The 23,688-nt window shown below is 55.6% G+C and overlaps 2 protein-coding genes across 4 annotated transcripts in view; one reads left to right on the forward strand and one right to left on the reverse strand.

Moving 5' to 3' along the window:
• Nucleotides 1-14,602, forward strand: part of RAB35 (RAB35, member RAS oncogene family) — a 15,653-nt gene extending 1,051 nt beyond the window's left edge. The window contains exons 2-6 of one of the 2 annotated variants that reach the window (XM_049619256.1): nucleotides 5,304-5,354; nucleotides 8,033-8,156; nucleotides 12,291-12,415; nucleotides 12,505-12,629; nucleotides 14,244-14,602. In XM_049619256.1, the coding sequence (XP_049475213.1) occupies nucleotides 5,304-5,354; nucleotides 8,033-8,156; nucleotides 12,291-12,415; nucleotides 12,505-12,629; nucleotides 14,244-14,372 (554 nt within the window). In that variant the 3' untranslated portion in view covers nucleotides 14,373-14,602. The remainder of the gene's footprint in view (nucleotides 1-5,303; nucleotides 5,355-8,032; nucleotides 8,157-12,290; nucleotides 12,416-12,504; nucleotides 12,630-14,243) is intronic. The other variant, XM_049619257.1, reaches the window with a different exon arrangement.
• Nucleotides 14,603-17,116: 2,514 nt separating this feature from the next.
• The window catches only part of BICDL1 (BICD family like cargo adaptor 1), a 104,621-nt gene continuing 98,049 nt past the window's right edge, over nucleotides 17,117-23,688 (reverse strand). For both annotated transcript variants that reach the window (XM_049619254.1, XM_049619255.1), the window contains 2 exons: nucleotides 21,474-21,594; nucleotides 17,117-18,655 (listed from right to left, as the gene is read on the reverse strand). In XM_049619254.1, the coding sequence (XP_049475211.1) occupies nucleotides 18,494-18,655; nucleotides 21,474-21,594 (283 nt within the window). In that variant the 3' untranslated portion in view covers nucleotides 17,117-18,493. The remainder of the gene's footprint in view (nucleotides 18,656-21,473; nucleotides 21,595-23,688) is intronic.

Genomic DNA, 23,688 nt, shown 5'->3' on the forward strand with positions numbered 1-23,688 from the left:
GCCGGCCCGCGCGGGGCGGGGCTGCCCGGCGGCCGCTGGCCCCAGGGGCGCGCCGAGGGGCTACGGGCGGCCTGGAGGTGAGGTTGGGGCACCGGGCTGCGGACCGGAGGGGCCGGGCGCGCGGGGCGCGCTGGGGTCGGGGCTGGGGCGCCGGATCCCCTTGCCGCGCCTTCCCCTGTCTCACGTGTGACCTTGGTCAAGTCGCGCGATGTCTGGACTTGGAGAGACCCGGGTTCGAGTTCGGGGACTCCCAGCTTCCTCACTCTGTGACCTTGGGCAAGTTGTTTCGCCTTTGAGAGCCTCAGTTCCCTCATCCGTGAAGTGGGGACTTGCCTCGCTGGGGTGGTATGAGTATTTGATGAGATAAAGCTGGCAAAGAGCTTAGCGCCCAACCCGGTGTAAAGTCAGCTCTAGGTAGATGGTAGCTATTGATGTGATTGTTAGTGCCCTTTGTAAGCCTCAGTTTCTTCCTCTGAGAAATGGGGATATCCCCAGGACTTACCTTTTGGGATTACCTCGCACTGGGCCTGGCACATTCCTGTTGAATTATTTTGTCTGTATGGTTCTGTTTCCCTATCTGTAAAATGGAGTAATAGTAGGATCTGCCTCACAGGGCTGACTGGAGTATTCAGTGAGATAATGCACACAGTGTTGGGAACAGTGCCTGGTAGGTAGTGAGTGCTCAGTACGTGTTTGCTTTTACATACTTGTCTATTAGATGGATATTGGAGGTGGGTCAGCCAATATTACAAAAAGGCTTTGACCATATATACACTCTTGGAGAGCTCCTAGCTCGGTGCACTGCCCCTTCTCCAGGGCCTGGTGCAGTGCTTTGCACCCAGTAGGCGCCTGATACACATTTGTAGAATGAATGAATGAATGAATGAATGTTAAGTATCCTTGTAAAAGATAGGTTGGTTTCTGGGAAAGGGTGGAGGGTTTTAGAGGTGTTTGGAGTGTGGCAGGTAAGCAGGTTTATGGGGTGACCAAGAGGTCAGGGAGGCAGGCCTTGGGAGGTTTATGGGAACAAAGCTGAGGTGCTGGGATTTTATGATGGGGAAGGAGGCTTGGAAACAGGCCAAGTTTATAGACCCGACCTGAGTTGAGTGTGGGCAAGGGAGTTATAGGCAGATGCCAGGTTGGTGGTGGAGCCCATGGATTTTTCAGGAAAGAGGGGACCAATCAAAGGAGTTGTAAGACCCTGGGAGGAGTGTTGGGTGACACCAGGCCGTGGAAGTGAGGGAGTTTTGGTCTCACTGTGAAGCTAGATTGGGATGTGGTTGGTGGTTTGGATCCGGTGAAAGACGGTTGAGGTTTCTGTGGTGACTGGTGGAAGGGAGAGGTAAGGGGGAAAAGTTAGGAGCCAAGAAGGGAGACACAGAGTAGCTGTGGTCAAGGAAGGAGTTAGATGGGTGGAGGATGGATTCATTGTGGTTTGAATAAAAGAAAACCAGACAAGCTTCGTAGACTCACTCTTGGAGATAGCCTCTGGCATTCCTCAGGGTCCCAAGGCTAAGCCTTAGCAGGATTTGATTTCAGCCCCGGCCTTGGTTCCCAGGGACTGATACTAGGGTGATTTTCTCTCCCTTTTGGAATTAAAGTAAGCCTACCGTGGTCAGGGGTCCCTATCTGTCTGCAAGACATCTAGGGCTTGTGTGTTGACATCCAAAAATGAAAAGCATAAGCTCAGCAAGAAGATGCGGCTTGTTGGCTTTTCTCTGTAAAAACCGGGGGATGGTTCTGGCCCCCTTTCTCACAGTCCGTTTTGGCTGGGGTATTGATTTTTCACTCAGAAGTCAGGTGTGGGAGAAGACTCCCTAAGTTACATGCTGGCTCCTAGTTCAGTCTGAGCTTGTAGAACTACGTCGTGTACGGGAGTCAAAGCCGGACGCTTATGAGCCTGGGAGATGGTAGCCATGGAAGTTCGGACTGAGCTTGGCACCTGAGCGAGGAACTGGACGTCGGGCACTGCCCTGGACTGGCTCCTTATGTGGAGGCTTCCTGAAGGTTTATCAAATGATGTCACAGACGCTCATCTGGTTCTCACCCGCTGCCTGTGTGATCTGTCACATAAGGAAACTAAGGCTCAGAGGAGCTGACTTGCCTGAAGTCGCACTGCCCGTCACAGGCAAAGCTGGGGTCGACGCACGTTGGTGCTGTACGTGAGCAGCTGGTGTCAGGCCTGGCAAATGAGGGCCCTCGATGAATGTTCGTTTCTTTCCTTACAAATCTAGAATTCTTCTCACTCTGCTACATCGTACACACTTCTGGAATACATTTCCTCATAGTTTGCAGCTCTTTATGGCTAAGGGTCTACGCTTTCTCTTAGGCTCTTCTGACATCACGTCTGATATGTAACAGCATTTCACATGATCGTTGGGGGCAGCCATCCTTATTCTTAGACTCTGGACACTGGAGTGGCTGTCAGAGAACTGGTTAAAGCCTTTTACTTCATAGAGGCGCTCTGAGCTGAGGCTCAGAGAGAGGAAGTGACTTGTCTGAGGTTGTACAGTGAGTCGGTGGCTGAGCCAGGATTAAAGTTGTGAATGCGTTACTCGAAGGTGTAAGGGTTTCCAACAGTCCAGAACTAAAGCTGAGACAGAGTGGGGCTGAAGGCGGGACTCTTATGGGGGCTTTTTGAGGACCAGAGCATCTGCGGAGGCCAAGAGGCAGAGAGCAGGGGAGAGCAGTGATGACTGAGAGGGGCCTCTATGGTGTTTGTCAAATAAATCTGTCTCCTGGCTTCCAGGAGGCATTGAGTGCGGGGGCCGGTGCTCTTTGCAGTGTAGAAGGTGATGGGGCTGGGCTGGTTGGGTTTCATGCTGGGTATGGCCCTTGGGAAGCCCTTGACTTCAGCTGTGAAGGTAGACTGGTCACTACCTCTCTCAAGCCAGTGCTGTGGGATGAATGGAAGTAGTGTGTTTTCCCAATGAGGCTTCTTCTGGGGGTATTTAGGAGATGTCATTTCTCAGGGTGGATTTCTCTTCCTTTCAAAGGGAAGAGCAATGCCGGAGGTTGGTGTCAGGCCCAAAGCAGCAGTTACTGTGGTGACTGTAGTGGTCTTTCTGCAGCCTGGTGGTTTTCAGCAGCTCTGCAGAGCATAGGGGTGAGTGAAGGGGACTCACAGAGGCCAAGCTGGAGGGTATGTTGCTGTTCCATTGCTTCTTACAGAGAGAACCTCCTCCTTCCCTGTTGTAGGTATCCGGGAGTCACATAAAATTCAAGTTTGAAAAAGGATTCTGCTGCCCCCCCCCCCCCCCCCCAACTTCGATAAACATTGCTTCGGCACCTGTGAATGCTGCAGTCACAGGATTAGATGGCATAGCTGTCAGTGCGATTGCCATTTGTTTAGTCCTAAATTCATTAAACAGTGCTTTGTTGGTGTCTACTAAGTGCTGGGCCCAGCTTCCAGCTCTGTAAATGTCCAGGGTGAGGGAGGCAAGATCTCCTTCCTGGAGGAACTCACGGCTAGTGGCCCAGACACAGATTTTAGCTGAGTAAGCGGACCAGAGGGCTCCAGGAGGAAGCCAGGGAGCCGGCAGGGCTGATGGGGTGTTGGCGCTGGGCAGAGCGCCGTGAGGGACCCAGCCCAGGACTCGGGCTCTCCTTGGGTTCGGCAGGAAGCCTCGCAGAGGCAGCAATGAGGAAGTGGCTCTGAGCGAGAGCGCTGCAGGCACAGGGCAGCAGGTACGGTGGGTGTAGCACCCGCCTGCTCAGAGCCGCACCCCCGGCCTGTCTTTGGGAAGGCAAGGCCCAGGTTTGCTCCATGAAACAAGTTCTTCTGGGTATCCCTCGACAACTCACTTCTTCATTGAAGAAGTCCCCAGAAGAGATACCAGAGAGGGTGTCTGGGGTTGGTTAGCTTTAGAGAAACAGCAGGGGGTGGGGGCGGAGGCAGCCTCTGATGAATGCTGTGGGCTCCTCCCCACAAATTTGCACTTAGTTTGGGGGCTCCTGAGACCCTAGTTTAAGATCTCCTCATGTCTGGCATTGGGAGTGCTGCTGCTACAAATCTAAGAGTGAGATGTGCACGAACCCCTTTGGGATCTTTTTATTTCCACTTCCTGAAAGAGACTCAGGAAGACTCCCCTTGCAGTATGTATTGGAAGGAGCTGTAGAGCCCTGGAGGTGATCCTCCTGGATTCACAGCTCAGCCCCCCCCCCCCCCTTCCCTGCAGAGGCCCTGAAGGCCAGCTGCTTAGCTGTCTAGAGCCTCAGGTACCTTACCTGAAGAGACACAGTGGGAATTACAGGAGCATCAAAGTGCCCACTGGACATGGAACTCTGTGTGTATGGATTCTTTCCTTCTGTGGTCGGTTCACCCCGTTGGCCTTAGGGGTGGCAGGGGTAGGGGATGGGACACGGGGAGACAAAGCAGATGCCCAGGCTAAAGCTGCTGTGTGCTGAAGTAAAGGGAAGCCATGCTTATGGCATTCTGCTTGTTCTCGGAACAAGGATGCCGGGGGATGCCACAATAAGTGAAATGGTCTGAGCACACGTGGGCTGTTGGGCTGACAGCTGTAAGGCAGATACTCCTGCCCCATCCATCCAGCTGGCAGTGACCTCAGGGGGAAGATGGCTGGCAGTTGGTTTGTGTTGTCTAGGTCTCCGTTTTCTCACCTGCAAAATGGCCCTGATGATCTCAAAGGTCCCTTCTAGCACCACAATTCCTTGGCTCATGCTGTCCACAGACTGAAGCCCCACACACTGTACGCTTTTCTAGGGACCGTGTTTTAGACATACTTTGGGGCTAGTGTCATTTGGCTAACCTTCCCCCTGCTTTATTTTTGTTCTCTGGTGTCTTCCTCTGGGTTTCATCAGCACAGGGCCTGGGCATGAGCCCCTTTCTCATCTCTCCCCAGGGGATTTGGGACAGCTTATCTCACACCAGCACAGAGGAAAAGGTCAGAGATTGGGTGGGAGAGATGTTCTTGGTGTGTGGCCGGTTTGGGAGATAAAAGCAGGATTGTGGTGGGAGATGGGTCTGTTGAACTGCTCCTTTTTTTTTTTTTTTTTTAAGTTTATTTATTTGAGAGAACCCGCACAGGCTCAAGTGGAGGAGGGGCAGAGAGGGAGGGAGAGAATCCCAAGGAAGCTCCACGCTGTCAGCGCAGAGCCTGACCTGGGGCTTGATCCCACGAACTGAGATCATGACCTGAGCCGAGATCACGGAGTTGGACACTTAACTGACAGAGCCACCCAAGCAGGCGCCCCTAGCACTTGGGTGCCATCTCCCTGAAGGACTGACTGGGTTAGAGGGAGGGACCCGTGCCCCCTCTCATCTCCTGCGTTCTCTCTTGCAGGTGTGGGCAAGAGCAGTTTACTGTTACGTTTTGCAGACAACACTTTCTCAGGTGAGTGTGCCCCTGGGGTGCTGCTGGGTATATTGGGTTTGAGATTCCTTTTCCGGTCTGTTTTGTCCAAAAAATCCTTTTGTAGGCCTATCTCTTTTCTACCCAGAGACTTTCTGTGCCCCAACATTTAAGAAAGAAAAAAAAGTTAAATACTATGAGTTAGCACGTGCCTGTGTAAAATTTCAAATAGTGAGGTGAAGAATGAAAGCTATCCCTTCCCGTGCCCCTGCTCTGGTACCCTGGTAGCCTCTGTCCAGCATGGTGTGTGTCTTTTGACTTTTTTCTTTTTTTTAACTCCACATGTGGTGGGTCAGCAACCGGCCTTCCCTTCAGCATATCCAGGACCATCCTTCCCCATCTCTAGCAGACCTCTGGTTCATCATTCATCAGCAGCGCTCTCGATGTGTGCGTGCTTTCTGGCTGCTTCTATTTTAAGTGATGCATTGGCTGGGATGCACTGTGTGTTTATCCTTGTATAGAAGTGGAGTGACTAGGTCAGGGGGTATATGCATTGAAAACTGCCAACTTGTCTTTCAAAGGAGTGCTAAGTGACGGTACCCCTGAAGGGGTCAAAAGTGCCCCTTGTCAATTTTGACTTTTTGCCAAGAGGCAAAAAGTGTTGTCATTTAAATTTGTATTTTCCTGATCACTGGTGAGGTTGGACATGTTTTTGTTTGTTGAATACGTCAGGTTCATTGCAGAGGCTTCAGCTTGGTCTCTCTGATCAAGGACTGAACGTGACTCTGTTGTTGAGAATCCATACGCTGTGGCTGGGTGTCGAGCTACAATTAGGAAGTGATTACATGGCTGACACTTCCCTCCTGGTGGAGAGGTGGGTTTCTCCAGACAGCAGCCCTGGTGCTGTGATGATGGCTTGGGCCGTCTTCCTGTGTGACCGAGTCTCTGCTCATCTGTAAAATGGGACTGCTCATCGTTCCTCCCACAGAGGGTTATTGCGAGACGTCACAAGTCCTGGTGCCTGGACTAACTAACACTCAAGAAGTAGCGGTGGTTGGTTGTCGCTGTATTTTCTGTTCCAGAGCAGTAACTGCTGGGCCCTTGCTCATGTCTGGGAGCACCTCTCTTGCTCCTGTGTGCCTCGTGCTCCACCCCCCAGGCCCTTTCAGCTCTCGTCTCCTATGCAGTCTCTCTCCTATTTCCACCACCAGTGTCCTAGCTGAGACCGTTGTTGTTCTGTCTAAAGTGTTACAGCAGCTTCTGCCCACCCCATACCCGATGGCTCAGTCCGTCGTGGCTCTGGCAGGGTCTTTCCCGTGTTTGAAAGCCTCAGCAGCCTTCTCATGTGGGCAGTTTCTACCAGCGTTTCCCCACATTGGCACCATTGATCTCGGGGCCCTGTGGTTCCTTGTGGGAGGTGCTGTCCTGTGCATAAGGATGTCAAGCAGCATCCCTGGGCTCTCTGCCCACTAGGTGCTGGGATCACTGCCCGCCCCCCTCCCCCCCCCCCCCCCCCCGTAACTCCCCCCGCAGCTTCTCTCAACCTTGGAAATTGTACCTGTTGTTTCAAGCCAGGCCTAAGTGTGACTATCTCTCCAAAGCCTTCCTTGATTTCTACCCCACCCTGCACTTTGACCCCTCCTATACACTTGTCACACCCCATATTGTCAGGTGTGTGTGTGTGTGCGTCTTTTCTGCAGCACCGCGTTACACAGGAAGCCCCAAGCGGAGTGTGAATGTGTGCTCTTCATCATCCTGGATGGGAATGTGACGTTGGCTAGATTTTTTTCTTCAACTCAGTCTTTCACACAGATGCCCAAAGAGAACTATTTACAATGTGGTTCATGCTCTGATTCAAACCCTTCAGTGCCTCCCTGCCACACACAAGAGAAAGTCCAAGCTTGCGAAAATGGCACAAAAGCCCTGAGATCTGGCCTCGCGTCCCCCTACCTGCTTCCCACCACGTGCTTGACCTCATGTGACACCCTCTCCCCCCTTGCTGTTGCTATTTTTGTGATTATCTCCTTTGCCTAGAGCAGTGTTTTCCAAAACACAGGTCATGACTTGTGTGTTAGGAAGTCAATGTTGTGGGTCATTTACAGCATTTGGAGCGGCACAGAAAAAAAACCCGGAGTGTGTCCTGGGTGCCTCTCCACTCTCAGGCCACTGCTAACATGTCCGCGCCAGCCCCTCTAACGAAAGGAGCCTGTCTCCTCCCGTCTCCTCCCGGTTTTACTTCCTTTGTGGTGCTCATCACTGTTGAAATTGCCTTCCTTATCACTTTGTTTTATTGTATCCTGTCTCTTGCCCTCACCTCCACTGAGGGCTCCATCTGGATGTGGACCTTGGTGTTTTTTTGTTGTTGTTGTTTTTTAAGTTTATTAATTTATTTTGAGAGAGAGGGCAAGCAGGGAAGGGGCAGAGAGAGAATCCCAAGCTGACTCTGTGCTGTCTGCCCAGAGCCCGACACAGGGCTTGATCTCACCAACCGTAAGATCATGACCTGAGCTGAAATCTAGTCGGATGCTTAATTGACTGAGCCACCCAGGCACCCCCAGACCTTGAATTTCTTCTTGTTCAGGGCTGTGTCCCTGGGGCCGCAAAAGTGCTGGGCACAAAGAGTGAGTAGGGAGGGATTGCGGAGGCCAGAGTCACCCGTGCAGGTGAAGACATGTCTGATGGGTACCCTGTGGGCCTTGCTAATGTGCATGTGTGTGCAGGCAGCTACATCACCACAATCGGAGTGGATTTCAAGATTCGGACTGTGGAGATCAATGGGGAGAAAGTGAAGCTGCAGATCTGGGACACGGCCGGGCAGGAACGCTTCCGCACCATCACCTCCACGTGAGTCAGGCCGGCCCAGTCCCCTTCCGACTCTTGGCCACCTACACTCATATGCAGTGTCAGGTGTCCCAAATCATAGAGATGTCCCTGAGATGGGCCCTTGAGCTGTCCAGAGGGGGTTCTGGACTGGCTGCAGTTGCTGGCGTTTGGTTGCGGGGTGGGGGTGGGGGGTTGGGTGGGGAATGAGGTACGGCTGTTGCCTGTGGCTTTGGGCCCTGGCTCTGGAGCTGGCAGGAGAGACCAGCTGGTCAGCTTACCCTCTGGCTTTCAGTTCCTTTGTATGGAAAATGGGATAACAGTGATGCTGGCTTCCTAGGTGGTCAGATGCTTAGTGAGTTACTCTTGTTAGGTGCCAGCTGTGACAGGCTGGGTCGCTGTGCAGGCTCCTGTCACCTGTTTGACTTCTTAGAGGAGGCTTCTCTCCATTGAGAAGTCTGGAAGGGCACTGGTACAGAGGAGGCCGTTGTGAGACCTCTCCTCTGCCTCCCCAAAGCCATTACTGGGAACCTGGCTCCCCCAGTGGATTGCCTGTCTTTGCTGCTGCTGTAGTCCTTAGCTGTGAACACGAGGGGAACCCAGCTGGAGCGCCAGACAGCAGGGGTCCTATAAAGGGGGTCTTGGTTCTCGGGCCGTTAGTAGAAAAGGTTCCAGGAAGGAGCAGGGCTTTGAAGACAGTTCAGAATTTATATTTCTGTTCTACTGTGTGACCTTGGGCAAGTTGCCTAAACTCTCTGTGCTTCAGTTTTCCAGAGGGTCTCACTTTAGAATTTGCTTTAATGCTGCATCCCTGTGTGCCACGTCCTCTGTGCTTGGGCTTCACATGGATGATCCCGTTGAGCTTTCTGTAGTCGGTGCCATTATCTTCCCCATTTTACGGATGAGGGAACTTCTGAGAGGGTCCTGCCCTCAGTGAGCACAGAGCCTGAGCTCCATGCTGTGGTTTGTGCAGAGTAGGAGTGCGTGTCCGGCGTGTAGTATCGCTTCTTTGGTAGGCCTCTCCTTTGTCTCCCCCCAGAGGTTCCAGTGGGGAGGGAGTGTTGGGGGACTCTCAGGGGTGCTGGCTAGGCAGGGAGAGGGGGCTATGCCAGTGGGTGGGTGGCCCTGGTTCGAGGTGCTGGAGCCTGAGCAGACCCTGAGCTGGAGGGGCTTCTGTCCCTGGGCCAGCCGTGGTTGAGCACCTTTGTGCCATGGCCTGTGAGTCCCTAGACCCCATGGGTCCCCGGTTCTGGGGCTGCTCAGTACAGCTCTCTGACTACTTGCTAGTGAGCTGCCTGAGTCCCCATGTGTTGTAGCAACTGCCAGCAAGACCTTAAGGAGGGCAGCCAGGGTCAAGGCTCCTTGGGGTAGAATGGATGTCACGGGCAGCCCAAGCGTCCGTCCAGACCTGCACGAGACTTCTTTTGTGGGTCAGGAGGCCTGCGCACTGACCCCACATGTCTTTACTCTGAGCTGGGATTTTACCTAGTTCATTTCACTTAATCTCGAATAAAGGGTCCTGTGATTATGTCCATTTTATGGACAAGAAAGCTGAGGCCCAGAGAGGGTAAAGTAATTTAGTTTGGTTGGTTAGTCAGGAGTTAAATTGAGGTCCATTTGATGCCAAAGCTCTCGCCTTCTCGTTCAGTCCGCGGCCCTGTTCTCTGCCGGCTCCCACCCCAAGGGACTGGGGCTGAGGCAGATGATCTGGTGTCTCCACTCAGGAAACTGAGGGTGGCTGATAATCCTGGGCCCGTGGCCACGAGAAGGGCTTCGGGCAGGGCAGTGGGCTGGGGTGCAGAGGAGCCCCCGACCTCTGTGAGGTCAGCTCCCTCCAGGGCGCGGTGGGAAGCGGGTGAGCTGTTGGGGACGCTGGAGCTGCCCAGCTGCCCAGGGGCAGTGTGTGTGTGTGTTTCGGGGTGCTCGAGAAGGGGGCGGCGCTGCATGGTGGTGGCCGGTGGGCACCGGCTCAGCCCCTGCTGGCCGCCTTGCCTGTCCAGGGAAGCTGGGGAAGCTCCATCATGTGGTCCCCTCCTCTGTGCCGCAGGCCATGCCGAGGGGCCACAGAAAGACCTGATGAGGATGAGGGTGGCAGGTGAAGAAGGGAGGAGTCTTGGAAGAGTTCAGGAGTTGTTCTCAGGAACTGGGGCCGTGACCTTCTCGGAGTCAGGGCGTGAAAAGAGAAACTAAAACTGCATCCTGTCCGCCTGGCGAGGAGCCCTGTTGTCATTGTTTCTTCTGTCTTGGCAGTGAGGGTCTGCCAACCTGTGAGGCGCGACTGGGGCGCAGGTTGGGGAGGAGTGAGTAGCGAGGTGTCGGACGGTGAGGTGACCAGGAAGGGAAGCCCCTCTGGTACCTGTGGCCTTGGACTGGGAGTCAGACCCAGACACTGTGACTTCAGTAGGTCACTCCACTCAGCCGCACGTCTTCATTGGTAAAATGGCGACCCTCCTGTTTGTCCTACCAGGTTGCTGCGAAGATGAATAGAGCAGTGGATGCAGAGTGCTGGGTGCTGTGCCGGCCACAGAGCTGAATGGAGGTGGCGGGGGCGGGGGTGCTTTTTTTTTTTTTTTTTTATCAGTGGCAGTGATGACAGGAGGCCCAGAAACACTGGTGCCCGCCTTGTCAGAGCTCATCCTCAGACTAGTTCTCGCTCTCCGATAAAGCCCCTTTCAGCATTTTTTGGCATCTTCAGTAGTCCAGCACGGAGCGCTCGGAAACGTGTTCCCCTGCTCGCACTACCTCTGCTGGCGGGGGACAGTCGTCTGTCGCCCTGGTCCCGGTGTGCACTCCTGCCCAGTCGGGTGATGCTCCCAGCAGTGGCTGCTGAGAGCTGGTCTGAGGGCGTGGCACCTGCACGGCTTGCCTGTCCGCCTGGCTGGGCTCCCAGGGCAGGGGTGGAGAGACGGGGCAGGGGACACGAGCTGGGCTGGACCCCAGAGCACGACACGGCCTGCCTCTGCTCGCGGCTCGGGAAGGCTGCCTTCACTGCTGCCTTGTGTGCTGTTCCCGTGGTTTTCTTCCATCTGTTTGAGGGGTCCCAGCTTGTCACCGAAGGAATAGTAACGATGGTAAAGAGGCACCATCCCCTGGCCATTGACTGTCGACCAGCCCTTGTGAAAACACAAACTATCTTCTTCTTTATTCCTCACACCATCTCAAGAGGGAGTACTGATACGTCCATTTCATAGTTGAGGAAACAGGCACACTGAGGTGCATGCAGTAACCTTCCCGGGGTCCCGCGGCCTTTCAGAGATGGAGCCAGGGTAGCCTCTGTCCTGTGACAGGGCCTAGAAAGTGAAGAGGTGGTCAGAGTGCCGGCGAGCGGGTAGCGAGAACGTGGCTGCACCCGCACTGTGGCCAGCTCCCTCCTAAGGCTGTGGTGCGGGAGGAGCTGTTCTCCCGCAGCCTGGCCAAGTGCTCAGCCCGGATAAGGCCTGGAGTCGCATGGGGTCAACGTCCTCCGTCCATCCGACCCGTGTAAATGAATGGGGTCGCTCTGTCTGGAGGGGAATGTTTATGTCCGCCTGCCTTTCAGACCTGGCTGACCTCAGGCCGTGGGGTCTGCACATTTGGATGGTGGCACGTCCGGGACACCCTCTTCCCAGCTGTGCCCAGATGCCTTGTTTCCATGCTCTCTCTGCCACTGGCAGGGATGAGCCCAAAGTGGCGGAAGGGAGGGGTCCACCTGCCCCCAGAGGAGCGAATGAGATGTTGGCTTCACAAATTGTGTCTTCTTGGAATGGCACCTTACTAAGGTTTGAGGAGAGAAAATCTTTGAATGTTAAAACAAGGATGGCAGCGAGGATACGACCTCAAACACAAAGATTACTCGCATTTTAAACATAAAACAAGAACTTCAAAGAAGTTTCAGGCTGGTGGCAGACTCAAACAACTTGATTGGCCACCTCGGGGCCACTCCTACTCACTGGTGCCTTGGGGACAAGCGGGAGGACCGGTGTTGCGGAGTGTCCCGGTTGGGGCACGGTTCCAGGGTGTCAGCTGAGGTCAGATGGAAGGCAGATGCTGGGGGTCTTACAGGAAAGCATTTGTCCGTCACCATTTCCCTGGCCACTGTCCAGGTGTGGGCGGGCGGGTCTTAGTGAAGAGACTGTTCTGGTCTAGGCTGAAGCTCTGACACAGATCCTGACCCTACAGGTATTATCGGGGGACCCACGGGGTCATCGTGGTTTATGATGTCACCAGTGCTGAGTCCTTTGTCAACGTCAAGCGGTGGCTTCATGAAATCAACCAAAACTGTGATGACGTGTGCCGGATATTAGGTGAGGCTGGACCCCCTGGGGTGGGGACGGAGGCATGGAGGGCGGCAGGGAGCCCTGCAGGGCCGGGCTGACTTTGCTTTGCCTTGAAGTGGGGAATAAGAACGACGACCCTGAGCGGAAGGTGGTGGAAACAGAAGATGCCTACAAATTCGCGGGGCAGATGGGGATCCAGTTGTTTGAGACCAGCGCTAAGGAGAACGTCAATGTGGAAGAGGTAAGGCCTGGGCCGGGGCGGCAACGGGGGAGGGAGTGGGGCCCAACTCTGTCCCGCCACAGCCCTCGTCTCTCTGCTTCTAGCCTGCCCAGAGTCCCAGGTGGCTGACAGAAAACATCATAGTAACTGCCGTTTGTTGGTACCCTACTGTGTGCCTGCTGCATGCGTTATGCTAGGCCCTTTACAGGTGGTGTTAGCTCATATCTCAACAGGCCTCAGACGTAAGTTACTTCCACATTTTATATAGGAAGCTGAGGTTCCAAATTGAGGAATATCCCCCAACTTGTAAGAGGCCAAGACCAGTCCCACACCCCAGCCACGCATGGTTCCCACTCAGTCGTCTGCCTCGCTGCCCTCCCCGGCCCCACCATTGGTACCTCTTCCTGTTCTCAAGGCTTTCCTTAGGGCCTCGGCCTCTCGGCAGACACCCAATTGCTTTCCTGTGGCCTTCAGAGTTCAGGTTGGCGCCTGCTGCGAGCCCCCCCAGAGGCTCCCAGGGATGCACATCCCCCGCAGAGCAGCTGAGCCTCCGGCCAGAGACAGCTTCGCTCCTGCTAGGCCTGCTGGAGAGTGGTTGGGAGTCTGTGTTAGAAAAGTGGGACCTTTAGCCACAAGCGCAGGCCAGGCATGCTCGTAGCTTCGGGTGAGTCCCGCCCCACAGTGTGTGTCTGGAGACCCAGGGACGCCAGGATCCCCACTGCTTCCCAGACACTGACCGCACAATGGCAGGGAGCCTGGGCGCGTCAAAGTCGGGTTTGGGATCATAGTATGGGTCCTTTCTGCGTGACCTTGGGCGGTGATGTAACCTGTCCAGGTTCCACCTGTCCCTCCTGTAGGTCAGGGTGGGGTGAGAGTCGTTCTCCCCCACCCCTAGGTTGTGAGGAGTAACAAGCAGATTATGACAAGTGCTTGGTACCTTTCCTGGCAGTGTGGAGGAGAGGACTGCGGGCGGGCAGGTGGGCTTCCACCGGGTCCTGGCACCACAAGGACATCTTGGGGTGGTCCGGGGAAGGTTCTAGGCGGGATGTACAGTGACACGGCATGGAGTGGGCAGGCTCTGGGTCCATCTGGCCTGTCACCAGAACAGGTGTCTTGTCCGAAGATTCTAGCTGGAGAGGTTCTTTCTCTTTTTTTAAAAGAAAGACTGGGGGCGCCTGGGTGGCGCAGTCGGTTGGGCGTCCGACTTCAGCCAGGTCACGATCTCGCGGTCCGTGAGTTCGAGCCCCGCGTCGGGCTCTGGGCTGATGGCTCGGAGCCTGGAGCCTGTTTCCGATTCTGTGTCTCCCTCTCTCTCTGCCCCTCCCCCGTTCATGCTCTGTCTCTCTCTGTCCCAAAAATAAATAAAAAATGTTGAAAAAAAAAAAAATTTTTAAAAGAAAGACTGGAAAATCCCCGAGATTGACTTCCCCAAGACACAGCTCATGGGGCTTTGATGTTCCTTTTTGACCTTTAGCAAACCCTAGGAAGCATTTGAGGACGTACATATACAACAACCTCACAAGTAGAAATAGGAAGCTGGGCCCAGGAGGTGGCCGTGCTGGCCAGCAGAGGCGGCACAGTGACAGGGCCTCCTTGCCGGCTGTGAGGCCCACCCTGTCTCTTTCGTCCTCACAGATGTTCAACTGCATCACAGAACTGGTCCTCCGAGCAAAGAAGGACAACTTAGCGAAACAGCAGCAGCAACAACAGAACGACGTGGTGAAGCTCACGAAGAACAGTAAACGAAAGAAACGCTGCTGCTAATAGCCCACCCAGCCCACTGCAGAGACTGCGCTGCAGCCGCTCCCCGGCCCGAGGCCCGCAGGGCTCCTCGGGGACAGTCTCAGTTTCGTGCCGTTATTTAAAGAATTCTCTCCACGTTTTTGTATTGGGAGGCGCCATTGGCACTTCCTCCCCTCCCCCCCTTGAGTGCCAAGAAGGTGTTGGACGACCTGCCCTTCCCTTCTGGTGCCCCTACCCCCCCCCCGCCCCTCCCTCCACCCCCCACCCCACCAGCCAAGGCACCTGGGCCTGGAGAGGACGCTGCCAGCTGAGCGGACTGATTAACCAGAGTTTGTACATAATGTATATTGCTTTAACCAGCCGCATCACCCTCGTCCTGCTCTGGCTTTTGCCTCCTTAATGCCAGCCTGCTGCAATAGACCCTCCCCTCCCCTCCCCTCCCCATACCATCTACTGCCAGCCACCTCCCGAGGAGACAAGATCGAGATCTAGCCACATCTTTTGCCAACCTGGGCTGGTGGAGTGGGCCTTCCGTGTTACTTGTTCTCGCCTACAGGCCACTGGCTTCTGCCTCCGGCACGTAGGGTCTCCCCTCTTTCCGGGGCCTGTGCCGAGTCTCTTCCCAAGCCAGCTCCCTTCCCTCCCCACCCCGCCCCCATAACCATCCAGGCAGGCAGCTGGGGCAAAGCCCGGCCTCAAGGTAGGCCTGGGGGTTCCCATTAGAGGCCTAGCCTTTTGGTTTGCAGAGAGTTGCTCCTGCCTTTTGGTCACCAGGTCTCTTGTCCTGCCTTCTAGATGCCTCTGAATTACAAACCCAGGGGAGCCATGGCTTTTCATTTTTACCAACCTGTTTCAGTTCCAACAGAAAGGTAGGGGTGTGTTTGTGCAGGGATGGGGCTTGCAGAGGTGCTGAGGAGCATTATTTTACAGATAAAATGAAGGCAAATCAAATGGGTTAAGTTCCTCACACTTTCTCTTCCTGAGGTTTGGTTGGCACAGCAGCAAAAATTGTGGCCTCCGCGCTTCGGGTCTGGTGGTTTTGGAAGAGCTGAATGGCTTCCTGGCGCTGAAGCTGGCTCCTGGCAGAGCAGCTTTGCCTCCCGGGCTGTTCTTGGTGGGAAAGGAGACCGCACCTCCCACCCCGTCTGTCGGCCTAGGGCTTTCCACCGACTTCCTGGGTCTCCGTTGCGGCACCAGGCACCTTCGAATCTGAGGAGTAGGTGCCAGGGGCTGCTGGACTGTGGGGACATCGCCTCGGAGGTGGACGGCAGGCAGCCTTGGAGCAGTGACAGAACTGTTTTAATACAAAGGCGGCATGAGGATTTCTTAGCGGGTGGGAAGGAATGGCAGCCGGGGCTGGGAGCCAGCCAGCTTTGATCCTGGTCCCCTGGAGGAAAAAGCCAGGGTCATCTGCACTTGATTACTGTCCCTCGTGGGACACTTCATCATTCACCTTTCCCCTAAAAGGATCACGTAACCTGGGAATAATTTATTTCAACACCATGATGTGTTTTGTTGGATTTCCTTTCCTAGGCGATTTTCCAGGCAAAGCCCTGACTGGACAATCACATCACACTGCAGATTTTCCATGTTAACACTGTCGATGGGTTTTTAATCAATAAAGACGGGGGGTTTCTTCTGACCTGTCCCTCCACTTCCCCAGACTGCCAAAAGCCTGTGCTTGCATGGCCAGGCCCTCGCTGGAGCCGCCTGCAGAGGTGGGGGAGCCCTGGGCCTGGGGGAGCCGTGCTGTGCAGCGTGGCCACCCTGAATGACCACAGTCCTGTGGGGGGGGGGGGGGGCAGCACTCACGTGACGTCAGTGTGGCAGTGCTTGCAGATTCAAGCAATAAGGGCAAGGGGTCCTGGATGTTTCCAGCCCAGGCAAGAAGGCACCGTGGCTCTGGCAACTGGTTGTCCAGACCCAGGTGGTGGGGTGATTTTGGTGACGACGGTGTGCCTGTCCCACTGAGTGTTGCACGCATGAGGGGGGGGGGGGGGGGGGGGATTCACAGGGCTAGACCGACGTCCTGGTGGACCTGATGTGAAATTCCTGTCGAACAAAACTTTTAAATGGTTTGCTAGGATTATTTCTGTATTGAAAGTTTCTAATTATGCTTTTTAAAAAAATACTAAAAATAAAGGTTCAAGCTGCCAAGTTTTCTTCCAGGATCTATTTCCTCTCCTCCAGCTGTGCTCTGGGTGGGCCCGGTTTCTTCCCGCCCTCTGGATCCAGCTCTTGTTTGTTCTGGTCGGAGTCCAGCACAGGTGCCTTTTGAAGCCCAGGGATGCTTTCAGAAGCCAAGTTTGCTTTCTCCACAAAAGGCTGGTCCAGGTCGAGCAGCTCCTCTGGTGTGACGCACAGGTGGGACGATGCCCCGGGAAGTGCCGTGTTCATTCCCCACGTGCCTGGACGGATGCAGCAGTGATTTCTTTCTGGCTCGGTTTCTGGCGAGCTGCAGGGCCCACTCAAGGCTTGGGGAGCAGTGCCGGCGGGGCCCGCCCATAGCCGGGCAGCTGTAGCGCTGGCGGGGCGCCCGGGCCCCGGGCGGGCGTGGAGGCGGTCCCCACAGGGCTGTCACGGACAGGATGCCCCTTCCTGGCCGGATCCACCCACCGGTCACGCCAACATGGGAGGTGAGCTCCCATGTGCGTGAAGGACTCACTAGTGCCTCTACCACCACAGCCAGCTGGCGGCGCTTCTGAAACGTGAGCTTCGTTCCGCCCAGACAAGCCCTCCAGGTACCCAATGATGGAGGCGGGAGGCTCTGTAGAAACTCATTTTATTCTTAGACTATTTTCAAAAGAAGCAGTGGTGCGCTGTTTTTCTAAAAATATGCCTTTATAGATTTATATAGAATATGTATATTATAAAATCCATACATGTATTTACATGATTGCTACATACAAAATTACAGCACTGTGGTATGTACATATCTATAGGTACATTCTTTCCGCTCGTCCCTGCTGTGCTTTTCCCGTGTGCGGGAGGGAGATGATCCTTTGTAAAGCAGCTTGCGGGCTGACTCAGCCCGGGGTGCCTCTGAGTGAGGGCCTCAGCAGAGAAGGTGGGATGGCTGCTGAGGAAGGAGCAGAAGCAGCAGGCTGCAGGATTCATCCTTCTGCAGGCCTGGCGGGCAGTATCTGGAGGCAGACGCCCTGTGGTGCCAGTGCTGCCCTTGAGGTGGAGGTGGCTGACTGCAGACCCCTCTGGGGCCATTGTGGCCTGGACTCGCTCGGCTGAGCCAACACCTTGTATGTGTGAGGGGAGCAGGGGGCCCCCGGAAGAGGAGGAGACCCCCTCCTCGCTCTGGCCCCATGATGGGGAAAGGGCTGGATTGGCTAAAGCCTGCAGAGGGCCCATGAGAACACTGGCTGGCCTGGAGGCCAGGGAGGAAGAACAGTGGTGGCCAGCAGGGCAGGGCCCTTCCTCCTGAGCTCGGGATGGCATCAGCCAAGCCCCGCTGAGGCCCATCCAGGCCAAGTGCGAGAGAAGAGCCCCCGGCCGTCGGGCCCTGCAGGCTGGGCCTCCTGCCGCAGAGGTGCTCTGGGCAGAGGTGCATGCACGTGGGTGAGGAGCCGCTTCCCCCTTTACTCCCTGGGCCAGAGGCTGGGGGGGAGAGACGGAGGCTTAGCCATGGGCCCGGTGTCCTGTAGGCACCAGGCCCCCGCAGCTCAGGCCAGCTGGGGGCCACGACAGCCTCCTGAGGCATGCAGAGAACAGCCTCCATTCCTTCTGTTCCCCGTAATCTAAAATTGGGGGTGGGGCGGGGCGCAGCAGTGCCTGGGGTTGGATTCGGGAGCCACTGAGGGGTGGGCGGGGTGGGCTGCGATCCACTGGGTCTGAGTGGCAGAGCCCAAGCAAGGGCCCGCTCTGGAGACAGCCTGAGCCCCGCTCAACAACAGCGGATCCAGGGGAAGCCCAGGCTGGGTGTGGCCTGGCAGTGGGGACAGGGCTTGCCGCCTATCCCTCTGCTGAGGGCAGCCTTCAGAGGCCGAGTGGGCCCTCCCAGACGACTCGGCCCCGGTGTAGGTGGGCAGTGCGGCCGCCGAGCTGGCCCAGGGGAGCCCTCGTGCAAGCACCCCATTTCAGTCACCTCTAGTCCAAAGTCGCCCGTCCTTGCTGGCCTGACTCCTCCCAGCCTAAGTTTTCCTGAAGAACGAGAAGAGCCGTTTGCCTTCGGCGGTGCTGGGCTCGTCCCCGCGCCCCGCGCCCCGGGCCCCCGAGAGGGCGGCAGCAGGCCGGCTCCGCTCCTTCAGGCGCGTGTCCATCAGCTGCCGGTCAATGACCCTGTGCATGTCATCCTGCAGAGGGCAGAGCGAACGGGCTGAGCAGGGCTCCGACCTGGTGCCGCGGGGGCAGGGGCGGGGACAGGGAGCAAATGTCAGAAGGACGCAAGATGATGATGAGGAGGAGGAGGAGGAGGAGGATGGGATGAGACCAGATGACTGAACGGGGCCACAGCCAGGCCGCCTCGACCAAGAAGACAGCAAATGTAGACATGATGCCCGATGCACAGGAGCCACTGACACCTCAGCCTCAGGGCCTGGGGCGTCTCCCTGCTGGCTTTGGCTGCTTGGCAGGCCCCACCACGGGTCTGGCCCTGCTCCAAGCCCAGAGCAGGGCAGGCCCGGGCCCACGCTGCTACTTCCCTGTCTCTACCCAGGCCTTGCCTGTGACTGGCCTCCTCTGCCCTGCCTCCCGCGCTCTTGGGGCTGGGTGTCTCTCTCCGGCACCCCTCCCGAGAGGCCCTAGCATCATGTCGCCCGCCAGCTCTCCAGTCCAAAGGGTCAGCCTCAGGGGGCTTCTCTTGTCCCTTTGCCCCCTTCAGGTTACACCAGCTCGCACCACTGGTGCCTAGATGCCACTGGCAGCCCCACGCGGCAAGGACACAGGCTCCCAGGTGCCGCCGTCCCCACTAGCGACCCCACGCGGCTGCCCTCCGCTGGCATGGCTCAGCACAGGTGTGGCACAGGCCACGGGCATCACTATCTTCACTGCCCGCCCTGCTCCAGCTTAGGCCCAGATCTTTGGCTTCTTCACTGGGGCGGCACCCTTCCCCGGTTTGGTAAAGTTGCCTAGAAAATGCCCCCCTCACCTCGGCCGCCTTACAGCACAGCATCTAGAGCATCTTTTACCCGCCCCGCCCCGCCCCCCAGGGGCTTTTGGGCAGAGCAGCTCCACCCTCTCTCCATTCTAGTTATTAGATTCCGATTCTGCACAAGATTCCACTTGACCAAGCATTCTGCCACCGACAAAGTATGAAAACTACTGGCTTAGAAACAAACAGCCCTGTCTAGTGAACATCAGCAGGAACGTAACAAGTGTTTGCCTGATCTCTTCACCCCTAAACCCAGTGGGCTCCGGGACGCCTCGGGGCGAGTCAGCGGGCTCGTGTCCTGCCGGAGCGCAGGACAGTGAGGGCCCGGGCAGAAGCGGGGCTGGCGCGCCCCGCCCCCCGGGGGGGGGGGCCCCCCCCCCCCCCCCCCCTTGTCCATCACCTCCTGCACTCACACCCACGCTGTCACCACGTGGTGTCACACTAACTTCTCTGCAGGTTTCGGTGTGAAACAAAGGGACTTTCCTGACCCCGGCCCCAGGTAGCAGCAAGGGTGGACGTCCTGCTCCCTACCCTTGTCCGTGTCCTGCTCTCCCACTTTCCTCTCCTCTTTCTTCACACTCAACTTCTTCCAGCGCCTCTCCTCCTCACAGAAATAGGGGGCATGCTCTCTGCCTGAGGTCCCCCTGCCGAATCTTGGGCCCAGTGCCCGGCACTTAGGACATGCTCAGTAAAATCTGTTACGTACGTTGGGAATGTTACAGGGTCCTCCAAACAGAAACCCTTTGAGGTGCCAATGCTTTTTCTGGCAATTGCAAATTGCATTTTTTATACCGTGTAATCCCACGAAATGCATCCCTTTAGAACTTCGTACAGACGCATGCATGAACCGCTTATAATTCCACCCCTTCCAGTACTTGTGTGGGCAAAACAGCCCATTTATGAGGAGGGAGCACCAAGAAATCAGGGCTTAGCCAGTCAAAAAGGGGCCGGCCCGGTGGTCCTGGCCTACGAGCTGCATGTTCACTGGACGCGGTGATGGGAGGAGAGCTGCAAATGACGGCATGGCACACGGCATGAGATGACGCCGGACGCTGGCACACACAACACGGTGGGCCACACACAGGAAGGCGGCAGGGGCGGGACTGTGATGGCAGCAGGGTTGGGGTGGGTGGGACGGGGGGTCGATCTCACCTCAAAGGCAGGAGGGGTGTACAACTAAAGCTGTTGATACGGGAACTGAGAAAGGCCACTAGATCAGAAACCAAAGGAGCCAGATAGTAAAAAGCCCTGAGGAAGCAAACTGTAGCCGGGAGAGAAGAGAGAAGAACAGGGGCCGTAAGCCAGGGGACGGCCAGCTGCTCGTGAGCGAGAGGCTGAGGGGTCAGGGACCATGTCTCTGGGGAAGGGGGCTGTGCTCCTGCAGCCAGCCCCGCAGGGCCCTCGGGGGAATGGTCACTGCTAACCCGTCCCCCAGCCGGGGGTGGGGGTGGTGGGCTCTTTCCTGGCCTCCTGAGGATTTCTTGGGGGAGAAACACGAATAGATACACCCATATCCTGAAATCGTACCACTCGAACCTCATTAACAAAGAGCAAGGACAGCCCTGGCCCAGAGGGGAGCTGTGCTGGGGCTGGGGCAGAGCAGGCGGACGGGACTCTGAACATGGTGGTCCTGGAGATGACCCAAAGACCCCTTTCCCCCAGGATAGTGCTCTCTGGCAAAATGAAGCTGGCCTTCGAGAAAAGGAAGGGCAGCAGCTGACGAACTACATCCAGTTGTGAATTTCGGTTCCACCAAATAGGGCTTCCTGGGCCCTCTGTGTTAACAGCTACTTCTTTCCAGCTAATTTAAACAAAACTGGGATGACCAGCTGAAGGAAGCCCCTGCCCCACCGCTCTGGAAGCATCCTCAGGCATTCCTCCCTGGAGACTCACCCACATGCACGGGACCCTCTAGTAACAAACTCTCCTCACGCGCTGCTTGGGTTTGAAGACTCCCTCCCCCCCCCCCCCCTTCCCCCAAGCCCTGTTTTCACTCACCCCAGGGACTCAGGGCTCTTTACCTGCCACGCCTCAAGCTGCTGTGAGAGGTTCAGTTTCTGCTGAATGGCATCCAGCAACTGGCTGTTCAGTGACATCATGTCCATCTTGCACTTGGCAAGTTCCAGCTCCACAGCATTCTTCCTGAAAACAGACAAGCCAGGGTGAACGTGGGCACCTGGGGTCCACAGGACGAGGAGACAGACTCCGACCTTAAACTCGCAACAAATAGGAGCTGTGACAGTAACCAGGATGTTATTTGTAGAAAGCTGGAAAGTTCACAGCACGGGTTCATATCCCTTTTCTCAACTGTTTTGACGACCTATGGGTGAAGGGAGCCCCTGCCTCCCCATCTCATGGATGAAGAGCAGTTTTGAGAGGAGGATACTGAGGAAGACTGGAACCCAGAGGAGATCAAAGGCCTCACACAGTACTATGAAGTTGCTAATCCCTCCCCAAAAAGGCCAGTCCCCATGAGAGATAAGGCCCTTATCCTCTTGGCCCCTCCTTTTCACTAGCAATGCCCCCGGCCCAAGGGATCTATCCTAAAGAGGCCACACAAGTGCCAAAGTAGCCACATAGTGGTGGTGACTACACCCTAGCTAATCATAGTTGCCAACAATTGTTGGCAGAACAATTATATGGTAGAACACAGTCATCACAACCAACCACGACAGTGAATATTCAAACAGTGGGGAAATACGACGTTTTGCTGAGTTGGAGAAAAGCACAAGACAAGGTCTAACAGGATACTGGCTTTGTAAAAGAAAAAAAGGTCATACAAAAAAAAAAAAAGTCTATTTGGCTATCTCTGGATGATCGCTGATGGGATCCTACATACTTTTGCATTTTGTATTTTCATAGTTTAGTATGTTTCACATATTACTCTGTTTGCCTTTTCCAACATTCTTAAATCATAGTTGTTCAACGCAAAACAAAATTAAATTTTTTCAGGGCTGGGGGAATGGGACTAAAAAATATAAGACACTAACTGAACAGCTTCTGCCAAGGAACACAGGTTGCCCACCTGCCAAACTGGACATTATTTAGCCCCCATTATCAACTGCTACCTTTTGCATTCCCAATGGCAATGCAAAAATGCCTCCATGCACAGGGCCAGCGACCCAGGTGCCCGTCCCAAGGACAGCTACAGGACCTGCCTATAGAGGCCTCCTTCCTGGGGCCTCGGACAGGGGCTGCACCAAGGGAAGCGTGGTTGGGAGGTAGGGTAGGTGGGGGTAAAGCTCTCGGGGCCGCCGCCATGACCAGCACTTCCTCTCTGGCCACAAATCTACCCGTCCAGTCACCTCCCCTGACACCTCATGGCCGCAGAACGGCGCCCCGTCCGCCTTTCCCAGGAAAGCCGGTCCAGAAGGCTTGCAACACCCCAGTCCGCCCACCGCACTGCGGCTGAGGGGCCAGGAGCTGAGGACGTCCAATGAGGGCCGGCGTCTCAGGTCTCAGACGTCTCAGGGAGCCCTGTCATGCCCGCTGCCATTGGCTGGCGGTAAACAGCGGAAATCCTTGCGTGTCACCGGTTGCCATGGACGCCTGTCTCCCCCCACCCCACCCCCCCTTGCACCGGAGACAGCTGCAGCCTCAAGAGTGGCAGGGCATCTGCCAGCAGGTGGCGCCACGAGAAGCCTGGACACCCCAGAATGTGCGGACCAAGGGGCACACAGCAGGGACCCTTCCTTCCAGAAAACCCCGGAAACAAGGCCAGTCTTGCTGACCTCTGCATTCCAGCCTCGGACTGCACTCTAGAGAACATTTGCTCACTAGAGAATCTTGGTGTTTATCATTCACGAGACACCCCAGAGCAGGAGAGCTAAGCTGCAGAGGCCGCTCATCAATATGTTCATCAGAATTTTAAAAAGCAATGCCTCAAACGGCTAGAATTCCTTATTTAAATGAAACCACTAGTAACTGACTTTTTTTTTGTTTTTGTTAGGCTGCCAGCCCCACATTTTTGTTTTTAGTGAGGGCCATTTACCTGCAAGGAGATAAAATCATTACTTAACTTTTCTGAAACTCATCTACCGTGTGGGATAAAGAACACCTTAATAAGGTTTTTGTAGCTGGTGAAGAGAGGGAAGTTATTTTTCTTGGGGGTTCTCACTCCTCTGACTACACACTAGAATCATGGGGTGGGGGTTGGGGGGCACTTTTAACAAGCAGCCCCAAACTAGGCGATTCAGATTGAAATGTTCTGGAGAGGGCCCTGGCATCCACGGTGTT

Source organism: Panthera uncia (genome assembly GCF_023721935.1).
Source record: "Panthera uncia isolate 11264 chromosome D3 unlocalized genomic scaffold, Puncia_PCG_1.0 HiC_scaffold_8, whole genome shotgun sequence".
Taxonomy (NCBI): domain Eukaryota; kingdom Metazoa; phylum Chordata; class Mammalia; order Carnivora; family Felidae; genus Panthera; species Panthera uncia.